The sequence below is a fragment of the Lupinus angustifolius genome, chromosome LG14, assembly GCF_001865875.1.
Source record: "Lupinus angustifolius cultivar Tanjil chromosome LG14, LupAngTanjil_v1.0, whole genome shotgun sequence".
Classification (NCBI taxonomy): domain Eukaryota; kingdom Viridiplantae; phylum Streptophyta; class Magnoliopsida; order Fabales; family Fabaceae; genus Lupinus; species Lupinus angustifolius.
Window position 1 is genome coordinate 15,785,748 of NC_032022.1, and position 20,137 is coordinate 15,805,884.

The 20,137-nt window shown below is 32.5% G+C and overlaps 2 protein-coding genes across 3 annotated transcripts; both read right to left on the reverse strand.

Moving 5' to 3' along the window:
• Nucleotides 2,159-9,859, reverse strand: LOC109326945 (V-type proton ATPase subunit a3-like). 2 transcript variants are annotated; one of them, XM_019559875.1, is made up of 18 exons: nucleotides 9,524-9,858; nucleotides 9,268-9,312; nucleotides 8,220-8,342; nucleotides 8,026-8,133; nucleotides 7,696-7,806; nucleotides 7,430-7,603; nucleotides 7,034-7,171; nucleotides 5,766-5,873; nucleotides 5,488-5,595; nucleotides 5,245-5,393; nucleotides 4,851-5,004; nucleotides 4,606-4,766; nucleotides 4,306-4,512; nucleotides 4,035-4,218; nucleotides 3,863-3,946; nucleotides 3,580-3,776; nucleotides 2,707-2,766; nucleotides 2,159-2,613 (listed from the first exon to the last, which is right to left on the reverse strand). In XM_019559875.1, exons 1-18 carry the CDS (start codon nucleotides 9,662-9,664, stop codon nucleotides 2,406-2,408), a joined length of 2,460 nt encoding a protein of 819 aa, XP_019415420.1. In that variant the 5' UTR covers nucleotides 9,665-9,858; the 3' UTR covers nucleotides 2,159-2,405. The 2 variants fall into 2 exon arrangements, with proteins under 2 accessions (XP_019415420.1, XP_019415422.1); XM_019559877.1 differs by lacking the exons at nucleotides 2,159-2,613; nucleotides 2,707-2,766 and adding an exon at nucleotides 3,420-3,474 and having other exon boundaries at nucleotides 3,512-3,776; nucleotides 9,524-9,859.
• LOC109326428 (protein SHI RELATED SEQUENCE 5-like) lies at nucleotides 14,970-17,101 on the reverse strand. Its single transcript, XM_019559112.1, has 2 exons — nucleotides 16,078-17,101; nucleotides 14,970-15,628 (listed from the first exon to the last, which is right to left on the reverse strand). The coding sequence occupies exons 1-2, from the start codon at nucleotides 16,553-16,555 to the stop codon at nucleotides 15,243-15,245; spliced, it is 864 nt and encodes a 287-aa protein (XP_019414657.1). The 5' UTR covers nucleotides 16,556-17,101; the 3' UTR covers nucleotides 14,970-15,242.

Here is a 20,137-nt window from a genome sequence, read left to right on the forward strand (position 1 = left end):
ACTATGACCATCTCTAATTAAATTACAGCAACACATCTTAGTTAACACATGCAGTTGGTAGTGGTGAAATCATAAATAGTGAGATTTCAAGAATTAGTTTAGGTATTTTTTCAACCCACTAATTCACCAAAAACGATGTCATTATGGACTTACTAGAGCTTTTTGTCTCAAATATGAATGCTCAATTAGAATGGCAAAAAAACTCGTACCCACGAGTATCCGTGGGTAAAACTCATACAAACACAGGTACGGTCACAAACGGGTACTCGCGAATATTCCATTTTTTATTATCATTGACATGCAATGGAATCTAAGATATGATTTAGGATAATAAATATATAGTCATAAATAAACATAGTCAAATTAACGTGTCACTTTTAACAAGAATAATTTGACAGAAGGCCCATATATGTGATTCTGAAGAATTAGAAACCAATTCTATTTGATGGGGGCTTTTACAAATTAATAGCATGTTGCCACATCTAACTAGAAATGATTATATGAGCAAGTTAATACAATCTATTATGAAATGTAAATGTTTTTTAACAAAATTAATACAAATAAATAATAAAGGTGCATAGATATTTGTTTAGTGTAAATGATATACCGTAAAAAAGTTACTTTAGATACAAGATGTATAGATATTTGTTTAGTGTGAAGTGAGAATATTATATTTTACAAGTTTATGCATCAAACCCATTATATTAAAATGATGATAGGATTAGCAAGATTAAATCACAGTATATAAGTTTTAATAATCTTGGCCGTCACAAAAGTAAACATATATCTCACTCATTTTGACTTCAATCCCCTTGTAGTTATGTTTCAACTTGATTTGCAGATTTTCATTCCAATCATTCATGATTAAAAAATAATAATTTTCACTTTCTCGGATCCTTCTCTCAACCCAGTTCTATTCTGATTTGTTTGTGTTTATGCTAGCTCTTGTGTTGTTCATGACTATCAGAACATATCTCTTATCCTACAAATAATGTTACTGTATATATCAAGTCTGTGATTAATTTTTACTAATCGCAGTTGATTGACACATACAATGATACAACTAGTAACAATGTGTACCCACGACTTCCACACCTTATTTATTTAAAGTGATGAATTGGAATTATTAATCCAAGGAAACTAAAGGGATGTCGTTAGGCTTCATCAAAAAGGGAAAATATGACTTTCAAGAAAGAGGAATAACTAGATTTAAATATGGTCATCTTTGTTACGGTTTGAGATAAGGGTTTAAATACCCCAACAAAGATTATACGTCCCGAAAAATTCATGTCCCTATATATCGAACTAATCATATTTTATCAAGTAATAAAAAACAAACTATTTTCTATTTTTATAGTTTTTTCTTAATTATTTGACACTTTTTAATTAAATTGAGATACCAAATGTTGAGATTGGTAACCTTCATTCCAAGTACCTGCCACCTATCCCAATATATATTTGTTTATTAACAATCATGTACTTTAATGATCTATACCTATTAATTATAGTGATGCTGGTACTTTTTTATAAGCAAGAATTACATTACATTGCTTCAAAAATCTTCCAAAGAAAAGAAGATTCCTAGTTGAATTGCACGATAGAGACGCGTGCTTCTTCTCGCTAATTAACTCAATAGTATCATCTCGGTGTTCACATTCAAAACTGCACTTGATGGAAAATGATAGTCATGTGCTTTTACAAATATATGCATATATTTCACCACATGCAACCGAATGTTGCTATCCCATGATCAACCAGGGTAATAAGAGCCCCCGAATAATCAAAAGAAATCAAACTTTTATTCTTGTAACAATTTGAATAAGGGAGTGAACAATAAATAATATATAAAAAACTGTTGGGTTTATTCAAGTGTGAAATCTCACATTGGATATGCGAGGAGGAGTGCAAGAATTTATAAGAAAGAAATGCCTATGGAGACTCCCCGCTCGCAGTCTGGTCCAACAAAAACAAATACAAACTTAAATTTTCAGAAGCACTTGCATAACCATTCTTATTGTGAAGTCTGAAATCCCTTCATTCTCATAGGTATATTTAAATATTTATTGGATTACTCATCTCATTTTCAATTTCAATTTGCATCCGGTGTTTTTTGTTCATCTGAAAACACCTCAAATTGTAGTTACAATAGATCGGCCAATGGCCAACACAAAAAACAATGATATTATGTGGTTTCGGTGCTCTTATTACAACAATTGACAACATGAATAAATGGTATATAACTAGAAAATGCATGACATGTAGGATAGATTCCTATACAAGACATGTCAGGCTCTTCAGGTAAGATAAACATTTCTCTTATTTTTAGGTACAAAAATTGATATTTTATTTTTTGGTACACAATTGACATATTTCTATACACACTATCTAGTATTAGTATATAGCAACTACTGTTCATCCTCATCAGCAAGTAATGCAAATGAAAATGGGTCGAATTTGTAACCATCTCCCTCGTAAAACTTGTTCTGGAACTCTACCCAGTGAAGTCTCAAAGCATGCAAGAAAGCACTTAGTGTTTCCATTAACAGTAGTACACCAACAGTTGCACATATAAACACAATAATGCCAATAATGAGAACAATGGTGTTGTTAAACCTGCATCAATCGCGCAAACATAAAAGGTTTTTAAGATGTCTATTATGTTCCTTAACTTTGGACAGTTTACATAACACAGCCAAATGAACTTACCCCCAAGCCAGAAGTAGAACTTTGTCGTAGAAAACACTTGACAACTCTGAATGAGCTAGACTGAAAATGACCAAAAAGACAAAGAAGAGATCAAAATGAAAGGGTGTCTTGCATTTAGAGATGCATTTCTAATAGGAAAGAGATATAAGTTCAAGGGTCATCCACAAAATATAGGACTATTATTTGGAACAAGTTGCTGCACTTATGCATTGGCGACAATAAACCATCTAATTTTTTTAGTTTTTATCCTCTTCATAGCAGATGGTTATTTTTTTATGAAGGGTGTTGTACAAACATGCTAATGCTAGGCCTCGCTGGATATTTGGCCCAAATCTTGATGAAAAAGTGTGTTTGGTTTAGTTTATTGCATGTAAGTGTGTAAACATCTCAGATATTCAGCAGCTGGCTAGTTTCAGAATTTTCTGTCTTTCAAGGCTTCTTTCATATTTCAACAATACAGCAGAAGATTCTGACATTGGTACAATGCCATGCCTAATTTTACTAGTTTCAGCAAAGGTTTGATTAAATCTAGTCACAATGCATTCATTTCATGAGGTCACTGAAGTCAGCTAATAATATGTTTATGGTTTCTAGCAACATATCTAATTTTTCAATATATCCCCTCCACATGTCAATTCATTTTGTCCGGGGTTTCTTCCATTCCTAAAAACATGAGAGTTAACGAGTCCGCTCTTCACTGAATCATAGTGCACATCATCCATGAATTGCAATTTAGGGCCTAAATTGCATTTTAAACTGAACCATCACCTATCATATATGAAGTGGTAAAGATTGTGCCCATATCCCATGATGAATTTTAATTCACCATAAACAAAATTCACATTATCGTATCAAAGGTTTTCAAATACCAACCTGAGAGCCCATAAACGTAGATATGAAGCAGTATTAGATACAGCTCCAAGCACAAATTCAATCGTATGTATAAGTTGGTGCACAAAAACCTCGCTGAACTCAAAATCCTCATGGTCGAGGGGAATACTTTGCGACTCTGGTTCATGAGGGTCTTCTTCCGCGCTGTAGAGCAAAGAGTAAGACTGACCTTGATGCCTCTGAAGAAGCACGATAATATCAATTAAAATGTGGTTTAATAGAACGAAATAAAAACAAAAAATAATCAAATAATAGTTTAGACTACTTCTTGGTGTTGTTTCTTCAGGAGAAAGGGCTTTGGAAGTAACATCCATGGTACAGCAACAAGTGCTGACAGTAGCAACAGAAGCTAGCAGCAATAAAACAGTGGACTATTAATATGTGGCATCTGTTTAGGATCATAAAAAAAATACAAATTAAATTTGAAAATTTCTTACTTGAAGGAACTTCTGGCCAACAAAGAGCTGGTTTTCACCCAAATCATCTGTTGGACTTAGGAACATGTATATTATCACATGATATAGGTCAGCCTTTGATCCAGTGCACCACTTCACAATTATAAGAAGTGAAAGGTAGCCAAACAGACTGTTCAGGAATATCATCTGGGGAACAAACTGGTGCCTGAAGCAACATTGGTTAAATCAAACAGTGAACACTACACATATGAACAACATACCACATTCAACTAAAGCCATTTTTCGCTATTACCTGATATTTATGTTGTTTTCGAAGTATTTTGCATTGTAGTAACTCAATATGATCCCAAGATTCATCTGGGATACTCCCAGTAGGATTGACATCTTCATCTTCAAAGAGTTAAGAAATGGCAGTTCACTCCTACTACCATGCCATTTAGGATCCAAACCAAATGAATATGTGTCATGCACTTTTATTAAACCTATTGTTGTAGCATCCCTGAGAAGGTAATAACAAATAATACACATAATGTAATGTAATAATTAGCATAAGAGGAAACAAATACGTTGAATAAAATATAGTCAAAACCACCTGCATGAGGGATCACGACATCTATAGGCAGATGGTCCAAATAGTTCAAATGGAATGGAGAAAAATTCATTGTATATCAACCCGGTGTAGATTGAGAAGAGTGCCATCATCAAAATAACATAGCGTCCACCAAAGGCCATTTCTAATATGTCTCCAAGTTTCTGCCATTAACATCAAACAAACTGATATGGGCATACAAGAGGGGATGCATTCAGCGTGGATACAAAAACCCATTAGTTAAGTACCTGACTAGAAAATTTTCTCTCTTTGATTATGAAATACAAAGCCGCCAGCAATAAGCATATGCCGTGTCCCCAATCACCAAACATTACAGCAAAAAGGAATGGAAATGTGATGATTGTGTACACACCGGGATTTGCCTCCCGGTACTTGGCAATTCTGTCAATTATTTAAATAGAAAATTTGAGTTCTAAGAAGACAATCAATGCATCAAGAAGCAACTAAGAAACCTGTTGGCAATAGAACATAAAAATCCATTGACACAAATTATATGATAAGCCATAAGATTGAAGATATGGCGAGAGACTCCAAGAAAAGTAGTCTGTTCAAATTGACCTACTAAGAAGGAGAAAAGGGAACCAAATTTGGATTGAATAACCTAAGCTATATGTAACTTACCCATAGGCATCTACAATTTCTTGAAAAGGAGAAGTAAATTTGTTTGTGCAAAAATAGGTAGGTGGTGAGTCCTTTGTCTGTAAAACCTGAAATATAGCCCCAGCTTGAGAGCTACTGTCCAGAGTTGCCCGTTGCAGTACTTTGTGAATCTGACAAGTTTGAATTCAAATTAGTTAGCAATGACAGCCAGTCTACGTTTATGCAAATCATATAAAAAAATAAATTCACAGTTAAAGAACAAACCTCACTTGTTGCAAAAACAGGACACCAACCTTCTGCAAGGAGACACTTCTTCGTCACATTAATGCTAAGCATATTTAGAGTGTGATAAATGGATTTTTCTTTCTTCAACTATCAATTAAAATTTAAGAAAAGAAAAGTGAGTATTGGAATGAAAATTAATTGCAGAAGCTTAGCAGCAAAACTGAAAATATAAATACATATTTACACACACACATTGACTCTGTATGTCTTTTACGTAAGAATCCATAGAAATACTAAATCAAAACTGTCAAACAAACCAGGACGCTCCACTGCTCATAATGATAACCAATTGTCTGCAATAGAGTGCTCCAGTGAAGCAATCCTACATCTATGGTGGTCTTCAACTCTGAAAGTCTTCCTGAGACCTAGCATGTTCAAAATATGCAAAATTATTTTTAGTGTCTTGACCACAACCAAATTATGATGAGCAGGTGCTATGGGTAAGGTAGGGATTGTATGGAACTTGGAAAAAAGAAACTCTCATCATAAGGACCTGAATGTTGTATATGGTGAATATCTTTTTCAAATAATAACACATTCAATATTTATGCAATCATTTCTATGAAGTTATTAACTTTATCCTAGTCTTCTGGCTTTCACAGTTTACACAAGTTTTTTCCTTCACATAATATGGAAACAATTTCCCTTTTAGTCACATAATGTCATTTGGAAAGGTAGCATGTTGGATCAAGGAGCTCAAAATACTTGCGGACAATGGGAGATCTATTTTCATGGGAAGTGATATTCTTCAAAAGGTTAGTGAGAAGCTTGCCATTGTGTTTTGACCTAAAATATTCAGATATTAACGATCTATCCATAAGCATGAGTCCACAACATGAGAGCATGCTCTAGTCCAGCAAACCAGCATCACCAAAATACTTGAAAGTATGCTCTTTTTTCATAGGAAGTGACACTCTACTAAAGGCTAGGTGATATGAGATTCTTCTAATGGCTAGGTGAGAAGTATAACACCATATCTTGATCAAAAAAATCATAAGATATTAACAATTTCTCCCCCAACTGTGAGTCCTCCACTCAAGAGTATGCTCTAGTACAGCATCATGACTAAGTGAGAAACCACAATAATGAGTTTGACACTACATTTTGTCCCAACCTTCAAACACTAAGCTCATGGTTCCATTCAGTTTTATCATCCTCACTTTTTACTATTTCTTCTATATGTGGAGCTTTTTTCACTTACATAGAATAACAAAGCTGGAACTACAAACATAACAAAGATTAATTGAAATTCTCTTCTGGAAAAAAGACTTACTTAAGTCAGTCTGGGAACACCGTTGAACATGAATAATGAATCATTAAAACAAGAAAATATCACCAGGAAAGCAACTTCACATAAATAAAGATAGAATAAAGGTGTAAAACAGACATCTGAAATGCCCAAACTACATAGTAAATGTGTAGTTCTTATTAAATATTTAACAGGAACTGTAAAATGCAGAAGTCTGAAGAATTTAGTTAAGAACAATTGAAAGCTAAGCAGAAACCTAAAATAAAATTAGTATACCTCTGTTATAATATGAAACTGTTTACTCAAGTCATCGGAGAAAGGATAACGATTTGCTCCAAAAGCATCACATATTTTCAGAATTTTACTGCTAACTCTCTCTCCAGAATAAAAGACAACAAATACATTTTTATCAACCTGTAAAAAGGCAGGTTATGAGTTCATTAACTGAAAGATTAAGAAATCAAAATTGAACATTAACAATAGATGAGTAAATTGTCAGAAGAAGAAATAATTATTCATATAAATAAGGAAAAGTAACATCTTCATTCATTTATGAAAATTTAGAGCTCTTAGTGGCAAATGATAAAGGAGAAAGTGTGATGAACTAGCATGCAAATTATATATCTGAACTTCTTCAAGAGGTTAAATATAAGTTTAAGATTTTAGACTAACCTTCTCTCCTGACAAAGGATCAAGAACAGGATGTTCAACAGCAGTTTGCTTCAGAAACACATTCCCCCTAGTAGCACGAAATAAAACTCTTTCTAAAGGAATTGATTTTTCTCTATGAACAAGACCACTGATAAACCCCAGCTTAACCTGCTTTAATGGATATGTTGTTGTCTCCTATAGAACATAAATGTGCTAAGCAAAGTCAACATGAGAAATGGACCAAAAGTACAAACTGATAAACAGAAACTATAAGCTATGGTGTATACTTGCTCCAGTAATAATGGGCTGTCAATAGATCCTTCAGCAGTTGTCTGATTTTGAAGCTCTCTCTGGTGAGCTACAGCAGTCTTTTGTGCAGAAGAGAAAAACTCACCGACCTGAAATGATAGAACAAAAATACATAATCACTATGTCAGTAGCTCTGGACAACCAAACTATATGATCAGATACATCACAGTGATTACACAAGCCTAACAATAGTTTGCATCTGTGCTAACAATATCAGAAAATGCTTATACACTATCAGTTAAACAAACACAAAAATCAATAAATGTGATAATGGCAATTGTAGCAATGTTGAGCTCATCAAACCTTACCTTCTCAAGAACAAGCTTATACTCTAATAGCTCATTGTAACTATGTTGCAACTTCTCATTATTGGCATTTATCTCAAGTAGCTCAGCTTCAAGTTCTCGAAGTTTAACCTAGCCATGAAGAAAGTTACATTACATGGTGCACTGCATTCTTAAATGAAAGAATGGGTAATAAAAGTCTCAGAGCAAATAATAACCTCCAAACTTTCCAAATCAATATTAGAATCTCCTGTTGAGAGCGTTGAGGGTGATACACCTGCCTTTGTCATTTGTTCTTTAAATAAACGTAAAGTACGTGCCATTTCCCCACATCTTTTAATCTACATGCAAAAATGGTAGTAAGTTTTCCAGTTTAGTAAATCCACTATATAAAATGTGAAATAGTAGAATATGTTGTTAGTCTAGTACTAACTTTTGTACTCTCAAACATACAAGGAGCAACGAAAGATGGAATTTACTTAGCAACACAGACATAATGTTGCATGCAAAACCTAAATTGATCCTACAACCAAACATTGCCTAAAAGCCCGGATACTATTTGTCACTGAGACTCACCACTACTTTTGGCCAGAAAAGTTAAAACAGACCCGTCTCGTTATACCCATTAGAGTCCTATATATATTTTATTGAAGGGGATCTCTCTGGTAAGGCTGTATAATATATCTGAATGAAATCATTCCCTCCTAGGTTCACGGGCACAGAACATTGAAGATCTAAAATATAATCCCTGTGATCAAAACAAAAACAGATCTCGATGTGTTTTCAACAAAATTTGAGTTGTAAAAGGTGTTTATAGTAAACTAAAACCTGAAACAGAACAACCACAACATGTAATAGCTTCTTACATGGGAAGAGATTCCTCTAAAGTAATTTTCCCTATGAGTTAAGCAACTATGGGTATATTGCTATATTCAGCCTTGATTTGATGAATTGCATATAGATCCCGACCTACTAAATGACCTAAAGGTGGATACACTCTTGCTTTCTCACTTTAAAACCAAATCAACTTTAGAAGAGCCTTATTCGCTCAGAGTAAACCGACCAGAACAACCACACCATGTATGCATGTGCATGTGTAACAACATCCATAAAATGCATGGATACATGAAATTATTTTGCAGATCTGCTAGATTATAGATCATTAACCGCTTCAACGACACGACGCATAGGCGCATTGGTACGCATTTTGCAAATATTCAACATAAACACAATTGCACACACAATTAGAAAGATGTAAATTGATACCTGAGCAGCATATGTCCGTTGGAATGGGCTTTTATCTGCATTAAGCTGAAAATTATGTATAAACACGATTTATCAAGGAGGAATAACAATAACAAAAACAAAACTCAATAAATTATCATATTAATAAAATAAAGATTCACATGAAAATAACTATATTATAAAAAAAATAAGAGAAAAACTAAATAAAAAGTGCAATAATGCAGATTTCAGAGTAAAATAAATAGCAACGAGAATTGAAAGTGTAGAATGTAGATACATCTTTGAATTGGAAGAGTCCTAGATCTCCGAGGTAAGAAATGGATCTATGAGCTGATTCAATTGGAATAATCAATTGAGCAAGTTGCATAGGTTCAGATCGGAGCAGATCCATCGTTGGAAAACAACCTTCGTTCCCCATCTAGTTTCACAAAATGCACATGACACAGAAAAAACGATGAATGAATGAATATATGTTTCTTCTTCTTCTTTTTGTATTGAGAGAGAAATAGTTGCTTCACCTTCACAATTACCGTAACAAATCAAATGTTGCATCTCCTTTCATCCCGCGCTTTATAATGCTTGCTTTTCCTCACGCGCGTTTTTCAACCTCACGCCACTCGCTTTCACCCAAAGTTATTCTATTAGGCTTAATTAGAACCTATGATTTTAATCAAATCTAATTTTTATTAAATTCGTTTGATTGAGTTTTGCTTTGGTTAATGGATCAACTTAAATTACACTTCAAAATCAAGTGGTTCGTAGCATTAGAGAAGTGTAATGCAACCTCAATCAGATTATATGTAATAACAATCCATTAGTCTACTAGTGCCCAATAAAATCCTAAGGTCGAAAGTTATATTACTGATAGTGATATTTGTTGGGAGATGAACCCCAAATACCAAAAGATAAATGATGGAGGATAGAGGGGGTTGACAAAATGGGTGAGATATTATAACTTTTCTTTTTTAATTCATAGGAAGAAAATAAGAAAGTTGATACTTTTTCAATTCTAAACTCACTCAATCTTAGTCAAATACTGAAAGTCCATATTTATTTATGTTATTTCACAAATATTGTTTTAGTTCTTCTCACTTTCCTTCTCCTTCTTTCACATCATAAATTAAAATTCATTTCAATTTCCTTTTTCCTAGAGTGAACATAACATTAATACTGAGTATAGAAAAAATTTATGGAGTGATTATTATTTAGGTGTGTAGTCATAATTCAGAAAAGGTTAGTTTTTAATGGCAAAATAATCTATAAAAAAATGAAAGAAACATATAATCATGCCATTCCTTATCTTAAATATATGCTCCCTTATTACAAAAAAAAAACATACGCTCCCTTAGTTTCTCATACAAAAATAGACATACTAAAAGAATTATTTATCCACTAGTTTATGACTTTTGCAATTTCAGTTCCAAATCAAGACCTTCCATTAGTTTGGCATCCAAGTTTAAGTTATTTGAAATAATAGAAAATAAGAGCAATGAAACGAGATCAAAAGAAAAAATAGAAAATATTCACTTTTCTCTATTTTGAAAAGGAAAAGGAAAATAAATAATTATCATGGGTCTCGTTCTTCCCATTTTTTGGAAGTATATGAAAAAGTATTTGCTTTTACAACTTACCCACGCTTCATTTTCTCTAACTTGATCTTCCCTTATGTCATTCAATATATGTATCATCATATCAATAAAGGATTTTCTAATGTGTCCAAAGTATTTCTTATGAGTTCCATTAAAGTATATATATATATATATATATATATATTTATTTATTTATTTATTTATTTATTGGGCATCATCATAGAAGGGTCGATGCCTCGAAACCATTAGTCCAAAGTTGAGGGAAAATATCATCTTAGAGACGAAATGAAATTTCCTTTAGAGGTCGAATCAATCTAATTAATGTCATCTTATATATTTGTCTTATCGGTGTATTAGTTGTCCTTCTATAAAGCTTCATCTATTATTTTGTGCATTCTATTCAAAAAATGAACAGAGACTTATTTTGGGGTGGATTAGAGAATGTTAGGAAAATTAACTAGGTTAAATGGACGATTGTGTGCAAATCAAAATTTGAGGGTGGTCTACGAGTTAAAGATGTATGACTCTTTAACTTAACTCTCTTAGAGAAATGGAGATAGAGGATGTTGAACGAGTGAGATAGTCTTTGGTTAGGGTTTTAAAATTTAAATATGGGAGACATGAGCTTGAACAACTTGGGAGTACTATACACATCCCTTTGAAGGAAAGATCACATTTTATTAGAGACTTGAGTAGACTAGATTCAGAGACTATTAATGACAAGAATTGGTTTCGGAATATTATTAAGAGGAGGGTGGGGACCGAAAAAATACTAGATTTTGGTAGGACAAGTGGTTAGATTGTGAAAAGCTTGTGATCAGATATCATAGGATTTATAACCTCACTTAGGCAAGGATGCATGCATAAATGATTTACGGAGTTGGTTGAATGGAATTTAGAGGTGGTCCCTATCTTGGTGAATGAACCTTTTTGTTTGGGAACTTAATTGAACTAATAGATATTCTTATGCAGGTTTTATAAGGAGCAACTCAGAAAAGTGATACACAAGAGTGATGGGAGTGGACTCGTGACAAGTCATATCAATACACACTAAAATCATCATACCATGCTCTTCTTAGTCAGACGAATAACCAGACGCCAAAACAAAATATTTTCAAAGCCCCGTGGAAATCAAAAACACATTTGAAGGTCACATCCTTCACATGGAGACTATTGCAAGACAGAATATCAACTATGAAAGCTTTGCTCATGAAAGGATTTATACAACTCCCAAGTGGAACTACTTGCAAGTTTTGTGGTGAAGAACCAAAAACCTCCCAACACCTATGTTCAACTTGCAAATTCACATACCAACTATGGTAGAAGATTTATATTTGACCTAGTTTTGAAAATTTTCTCTTTCATGCCTCGAAAAGACATTTGATAATGCACATGGTCTATCTAACAATAAGAATCATAGGAAGTTCTCGAGCATCATATGACTATACAATAGAATATGGTCGATCTAGCTAGCAAGAAACATGTCATATTCAACTTCAACAAGACATCCATTCAGGAAACTATGGAGACTATAAAGATGAAATAATGGATCTAAATTCAAGGAAAAATCAAACATATCATCATATCATACTCAGAATAGAATTGTAACCATTGTGAATGTTTAGCTTCCTATTCCTATGCCAGTCACTACCTATATATAATTATGTGACCACAATCTACTCTCACATATAAATTCATGTACATTTGGTGCTATTTTAATTAAATATAACCTTGCTTACCAAAAAAATATATGTCTTCTTCTAATGAAACTTCTATTTGAAAAAAAACATAATTAAAATATATGATAAAAAGTGGGAAAAAAAATACATGGCTAGCATTTATAGGAATTGGCTAGCATTTATATGAATCATACATTTCTTCAATAAAAACATGTGGAAATTTAGTAGTCTAAATAGATGGAGTTATATAAAAAGTTAAAAAATAAAGAGCATAATATATTTATTATCATTGTAAATATTTATACATAGTTATTGTATTATCCACCATTTAATTAATATTTTTTTTTAAATAGTCAATAATGATTAAAAATGAATTATAAATGATACAATGATAATGCATAAAACTCATATACAATCGGTGTGTATATATTTATCTCAAAAATAAAATAGTTCTAGCTCTAGACCAAATCTCACATATGCTTCGAGTGATTTTATTGTGATCATTTTGAACACGAGCTAGCTTAGCAAAAATAACGTTCCTTTTCAGCATAACTGAAGTAATGGAAGATTTAATGGTTTTCAATTTTTCATAGCTAACTTTTAGGTTTTGTTTTCTTCTATATATCTCTCTTTCTTTTCTCTCCATCCATGTGGCCAACAGAAGTGACTACACTTGAACTACAACTATAGTTTTAACTCTCTTCTCTTTTTATTCCCTGATTAGATTGGTCTTCCAAAAAGCATAAAATTTAGCAAACACTTTAATATTCATTTGATCCTAACGTATATTCATGAAGATTGCTCATAAAATCCTAGCAGAAGAGTACATTTTTATTTGATTTCATAGATATGGGGATAAGAGAATATATATAGGGATGCACCAAGATGCAACTTTGTGCTAGTTAAGCACAAATTCTCCATATAAATAAACACGATCAAAATACAAGTAAAGAGAACCAAGAAGATGAGATATGAGGAGGAATAAGAGAAAGAAAAAAGTATGGGATGTGGTTATAAATACAAGATACAAAAACATGCATAGTTGAAAGAGAAAGATAGTGGTAGGTCTCAATCAACGGAAGGTTAATTGTGTAGCACATGTTATGGGCCAGTTATTACAAAGCTAGGGAAATTTTCTGCAGAGTTTCTGATTCTTTTTTATCAACTAAAACAAGCAGTCTATGAAAGTTTCATTAACCCTATGATATCATATGGTACCTTGACCTATATCATTAGTGGCACTGGACTTTTATGGACTCGAATTACCTTCTTGAACAGTGTCTCATTCGTGTTTCAAGCCAATCAAAATGTGATTTTTTTTTTAGAATTTTTCTTTTATTTATGTGGTAAAATATGATAAGTTTGGGACAAATAATGATACACAATTGGAGACGGGTGATCATTGTCGACATTTATATGTGTATAACATACATCACATGCACATACTTTTAGAAGCTAGCATTAAACGTTATAAACTTAAAGAAGAAGACTTTTCTAACTCTAGCATATGTAAGTCACATCCATGGATCACGAATGTCTATTCTAATGCCTAAATTTTATTGTTTTCCAGAGAAGTAGTTGGAATAAACGTTAGTTGGAATTCTCCATTTACACGTAATATATTATTATGTGAAGATATTGATCGATCAGGAAGAGAAAAGAATCAAAAGATATAGAAAGTAATGAGCCATAAATTAGAGACTGAACTTGCCAATTGATACAATGCATGGGAGAAAAGGAAAAGATGAAGCATTTTTTATCGATCATGGCCTTTTGTTCCAAGAAATAATGCAAAGGACTTAAGATAAATGATTATAAATATATATAAATATATTTCTTTCCATTTTTTTGTTTCCTACTCATATTCTCACACCGGAGGCAATTCTATCCGAGCTGGGAACATCCACAAGTACGTGGGACTAACTCTTTCAGTGAACATTTTTTCATTCACAATACTCGAACCCGGGACCTTACTTAAGAATAATCAAACATATACCACTTGAACCAACATCCATCCCTTAATTATTTCGTTCCATTTTGATCCGGCAAGTAAACGGATAAACGGGAAAAAGGGGCTTAGTTCAGCACCAACCAGAAAGTAAACTCAATATTATCCCAGAAAAAGAAAAATACTATAAAGAAATCACTCACTATAACAAAACTTAACATAATAGTGCACACATATTCAAATGTTGTCTGTGCTAAGAAAAACACACAACAGCCCCACCACCGCCACAGAAAAATAAATATATAAAATCTGGAATTGACAAATGTGAATAAGATCAAAATAAAAAATGTATTTTGTATGTGTACCCTCCTCAACTTTGGTACAGTTTTGAGTTTTATAATACAAAATAACAATACTTTGTGACTTTTGTATATATGAATGAATGTAATAACACAAAGTATTATATTTTTTATATCCGTTAAAGGCTTACATAAGGTGGGGATAAACTTGAAGATCTGAATTGACATACGTTTGGATAACACAAAATTACAAGCATCCCTTTAATTTCATGCACTAGAATCATTATATTAATTCTAAACTGCTTTCCTTGTAGCTAGTTTAGATGATGTAAAGAACTTAAGATGCATATCCCTAATATACCTAAGAACAACCATTCATCACTGATAATAATTCTACTAAGAGTCAAAGCAAAACGTGTGAGAACAAGACTTGGTTTCAACTTTCTAATTGTTACTCCAAGAGATATGAGAAACAAGGCTTTTAGGATCTTGGGGGTGGGAAAAACTGCGTACCAGCCATGAAAGCATTCATAAGAGGAGGAGGGTAAAGTGAAGAAGGATCAAATAGATTCCCAGTGGTTGTAACTGTAGTTGGAGAAGTTAGTAGACCAATTTGTTGTTGGGCTTCAACTCCTACTCCTACTCCACCAGATGAACCCTCAATATTGGTGTAAGAACCTTCTGGTCCTTGATCATAGAGAATTCCCTTGAAAATGTGTCCTCCGATGTTGATAGCTGCTTGATACGCGTATTGCTCTTCTGGAGTGTCCACTGCTGTTACTTTTACACATCGAAACACCGTTGTTGAGTTCACTTCATGTGGAAATTGTACTCCCACTTCCAACCCTAAGTAATCATATTCAACAAATTAAATCAATAAATTAAACCATTCATGTAATAGCACTAGCCTGATTTATTCCCTCCATCTATTCTTTATCAAAAAAGAAAACCAACAAAATGCAAGAAACCTAGAATAATTTCGTCAGTTTTACTTGAAAATAGTGATGGAATATGGAAAAGCTAGAAGAAACAGAGACAGGTTATGATAAGTGACATTGGAGTGGAGTTTCATTTTCACAGTCAAATGATAAAAATCATTTAGGTATAGTCATAGAAGACTTACCATTATCCAAGATCCCCATCAACAAATACCATAGACTTCAAAAAAAACTTACATATATCTTAAAAATTCGTAATGAACCTAAGACCTAAATGCTAACAACATACAAAGAATTTAGTGAGACCAAGCCTTAACTATTACTTCTCTTTAGTACCATAACACGATATGAATATAAGCTATAAGAAGACCATTTTACCTTGATGGTGTCTATGTCGTTTAGAAGTGTTGTGTTGTTGGCGTTCACGTCGTTTAGCAGCGGGTACCCAAGTGCTCTTAACATGAGTTTGGCACTGAAACCCTCGACTCTTACAACAAGTTCTGCATCTCATATGAACACACTCTTTCTTAGCATGGTTCCCACAGTCCTGACAATTCATTCCACTACTGCTACTTCCACTTGTTCTCATTACTGTTAATCCAAATCTCGTTGACTCATCAGATAGCGAAACGTCGTCGTAACCAACGTTGGATGAAGGTATTGAGTTCCTTCGACTAGGACCCACACCATATGATGAATAGTAGTTGTTCAAGCTTTGGTTTTGATGATAAGATTGTGGCCATATCTCAAACCCTTTGTTGTAGATCTCTTCGTTCCTAAACAATAGTAAACTATTTCTGTTGTTATCTTCTTCTCCTTCCTTGTTTTCTTGACCTAAAGAAAATAACCCAGCCATTTGATACTTGTGCAACAAAATTCAGAGATAATATCCATAGCAGAACCTTCTCGATCGCTTAAAGTATAACCACTTTCCTACAAAAGAACGGGGATACAGCTGTAATAAAATTTCAAGTGCAAAGCCTTCCAACTACACATATGTTTGCATAATAACTTTGACCTAACCAATATGTTTTGTTTGTTTTTTACTTTGTTGACTCTCTCTCTCTCTTTCACTCACTCACTCACTATTATGTGGGTGTGTCATCTTCTGTGTTTTTCAGGTTTTAAGGAAAGTGTTTGTAAAAAAATTACAAAAAAGAGAACATTGGAGGAAGCAATTATGGGAGAGAATTAGAGAGTCTGCAACGCCGCCATGGTAACTGCACTCATCTACTATACTGTACAAGTTATGAATTATGGTCATCAATCTCTCAATCTCTCTCTCTTTGTATAGCACTGTATCCTATCCTACACAGAGAGGAATTCAGAGTGTTACTGTGTGAGTGTGTGAGAGAATGAGAGAGCGTATGAGGGAACATCAAAATCTATCACTGCACCACTTCATTCAAGGATGACAGAAATCCTTATTTTTATTTCTATTTTCAATAATAAAAATGTTATTATATATTATTTTTTGTATATTATTATGTGACACTGACGAGATACTTTATCCTCATTCACTTACTCCCAGTCTACTGCAGTTTTCTTTCAGTTTCAATAAATCTTGGCCGGGAAGAATGAATCATAGTCGTGTCATTACCATCGAACGGATGATATTGAACCACGTGTAATACCGCCAGCTTTTGCGTATTCGTCCTTTCACCGGAAAAGCCGGTTCTGCTTTCTCAATTCTCTCACTGTATTATAATTTCTTTCCCTTTTTTAAATGTCGATGAAGCAATCTATCTAGAGATGATAAAACAGACAATGTTTATGAGCACACTCGTATAACCCGCATTTTTTGTAGGTATGACATACAAATTTTGCATGTTTGCCTGTTTTGTTCAGCCCGTTTTACTCGCCAAGTTTGTGAGGATTTCCGTTGGCATACAGGCGGCCCATAAACATAACTTAAGGAAAAAATAAGAAAGTTTTAAATAAGTTATGATGTATTTTTAATCCCTACAAAAATTGTAATCTAATGTGATTTGTTAAACTTCATATAAAATATCAAAATAATAATAATTTATATCTTTAAATACTTTATTTAATTTAATTTCATTTATTATATCACTTTTTTGTTTTTTTTTTAATTATTCAACAATGTTTGCGGGCCGCCTATAAACCCGTTACTCCATTTTAAAACGGGGCAAAACATTGAATTTTGTTCGTTAACTAATGCGGGCATGTCTGCGTTCGCTTAAATTTTTGCGAGCGCGAACAACCCGTTTTACCATCTCTAAATCTACCTATTGTGTAAAATTTTAAATACACTTTTGCACCACCCAATATGCACATACGTCCTCCTTTTATTTTGTCTTTAGGTTTATAAGCTTTTTAAGAAAATATAAGCTAACAAAAAAGAATCCAAATTCTATATCTTCAAAAGGGTTTTTTTCTCTCCCATCTAAAACTCTATGTCAAAAATCATTGAAATTTGTTTTTCTATATAGGTTTTATTAAAAAATGTTGTGTTTATTATTTACCAATTAGTTAATGGAGATTAGTCTTGGACTCCTAGTTGTGGTGTTTATTTCTTGCCTGATGCTTGTATTTTTAGTTTGGCTTACAAGTTCCATAAATTATTCATTATTAGATAGATATTGTTCATCACATTACTTATTAGACATGTTATTCAACTTTATAGATTTTAATGTATTTTTTACATATGTACTACAAAATACACCTTTTTACATTTATACATTTTTAACACAAGTCACATAATATTATATTGTTAAATAAAATAGTAATTCTAATACATATATAGTCTATTTATTAAAAAAAAGTTGCTACTACCAAAAGCATTTTATAACTCTTTGGATAAGGAATTAATACATTTTGGGACATGTGACTGTCTCTCCCAATAAATGTCGCTCACAAAATTCGAATATTTGATTTTTTAGTTATCTTGAAAATCTAACATAACCACTTTATCCTACACGTTCTTAACCTCTGTCCATTAATTACTCTACCTGTTAACATCTCATGCCTCGTATTCCACTCAAAATTCTTTGGTGCTTCCCATAATGATTATATGATTGACTCACAATTTGACATATACTATATTAATTGGTGGATAAATTAAATTGGAAGGATATTAGGAATAAAAACATTTTCTATGTACAAAGGTCAAATGCAAAATTCAGCCAAACACAACACACGGGCTTAGATAACAAATAACAAGTGGGTACAAGAAGCGTGTTGAATTTAAGCACATTAATTGAATTCAACACTTTTAGCATAGTTTATTATTTCTTTAATTCTGCTTTTGTTACCTCTTTGGGTGTCCTAAGTATATATTAATATTCAAATATAATGCATGTGTGGTTGAAAGTAAGATTCTTCTATTTTAGGTATTCGGTGTGTGGAACATGCATCACACGAAACATTAACAATAGTTAACATTTAATGATAGGAAATATTGATGGGTGGATAAAATATATTTAGAGTAAATACTAATTCCAATTCGATACCTTAAATTTTGAAAAACATACCAAAAAATGTTTCCAAAATTTTTATATATGAGTCAAATTAGTTATTTTTAACATGTTTTACAACACTTGAAAAACATTAATTTGACTTATTAAAATCTTTACGACCATTTTAGATTTTTTAGATTTTGAAAGATTAAATTAGTAAGAATCGAAAAATATAAAAGAATAAAATGAATATTTATTTAAATATTGATAGTTGTTTATTGCATGGATGTTAATGAGTTCCTGACTTTTTTATCTTCATTTTCTTGGAAAGAAAGTATACTTTGATGATTGGAACCCAAATGCTTATACTTCCATATATTATAATTTTACCAACTGATCGAACTCATTCTTAGAAAGGATCAATCCACGAATGAGTAACACAATTGTTATCACAAACTTTCATGTGAGATAATATGTTAAATTAGAAGGAAGATTCAGACTTTAATCACTTGTGAGTCACTTTACTTGACAAATGTAACAAATATTTAAATGAACGACAAAAATATTTTTTAAAATAAACTTTAATCAAACCGTAGCGTTTAAGTAATTATATTAATTTGCATGGGTTGACACTTGAGAAACACACATATAAGAATGCAAGGGATTTATCGATTTAGTATTGAGAACAATGATTTTCTTCGCTAATAAAAAGATAATTGTATATTACTCTCTTTATTTTTTAATAATAAAAATGTAATTTTATTATAATTAAATAGAATAAGTGCACACACCTGTTAATACTTTTAACACTTGGAGATACTAAATAAAACATAAACCTTTATGATTCAATATCACGTGAACTACCACAACCATAATTAATTTAGTGCCACTAATAAGTAAAATTGGCTCCAATAATATAACAAAACCAGGCAAGACTTAACAGTTAAGGACATGACCTTAGGCTGTGTTGGTATGACCGAACATGATCATTTACAATCTAGTATATATATATATATATA

What these genes read in the sequence shown, in the direction of transcription:
- LOC109326945 (XM_019559875.1), bottom strand. Translation starts at nt 9,664, where the DNA reads ATGGGGAACGAAGGTTGTTTTCCAACGATGGATCTGCTCCGATCTGAA. An exon ending in AACGGACATATGCTGCTCAG is followed by an intron (nt 8,343 to 9,267) that starts GTATCAATTTAC and finishes TTTTGCATGTAG; the next exon opens with ATTAAAAGATGTGGGGAAAT. An exon ending in GAAATTGTAGATGCCTATGG is followed by an intron (nt 5,005 to 5,244) that starts GTAAGTTACATA and finishes AATAATTGACAG; the next exon opens with AATTGCCAAGTACCGGGAGG.
- LOC109326428 (XM_019559112.1), bottom strand. Translation starts at nt 16,555, where the DNA reads ATGGCTGGGTTATTTTCTTTAGGTCAAGAAAACAAGGAAGGAGAAGAA. An exon ending in ACGACATAGACACCATCAAG is followed by an intron (nt 15,629 to 16,077) that starts GTAAAATGGTCT and finishes TATTGATTTAAT; the next exon opens with TTGTTGAATATGATTACTTA.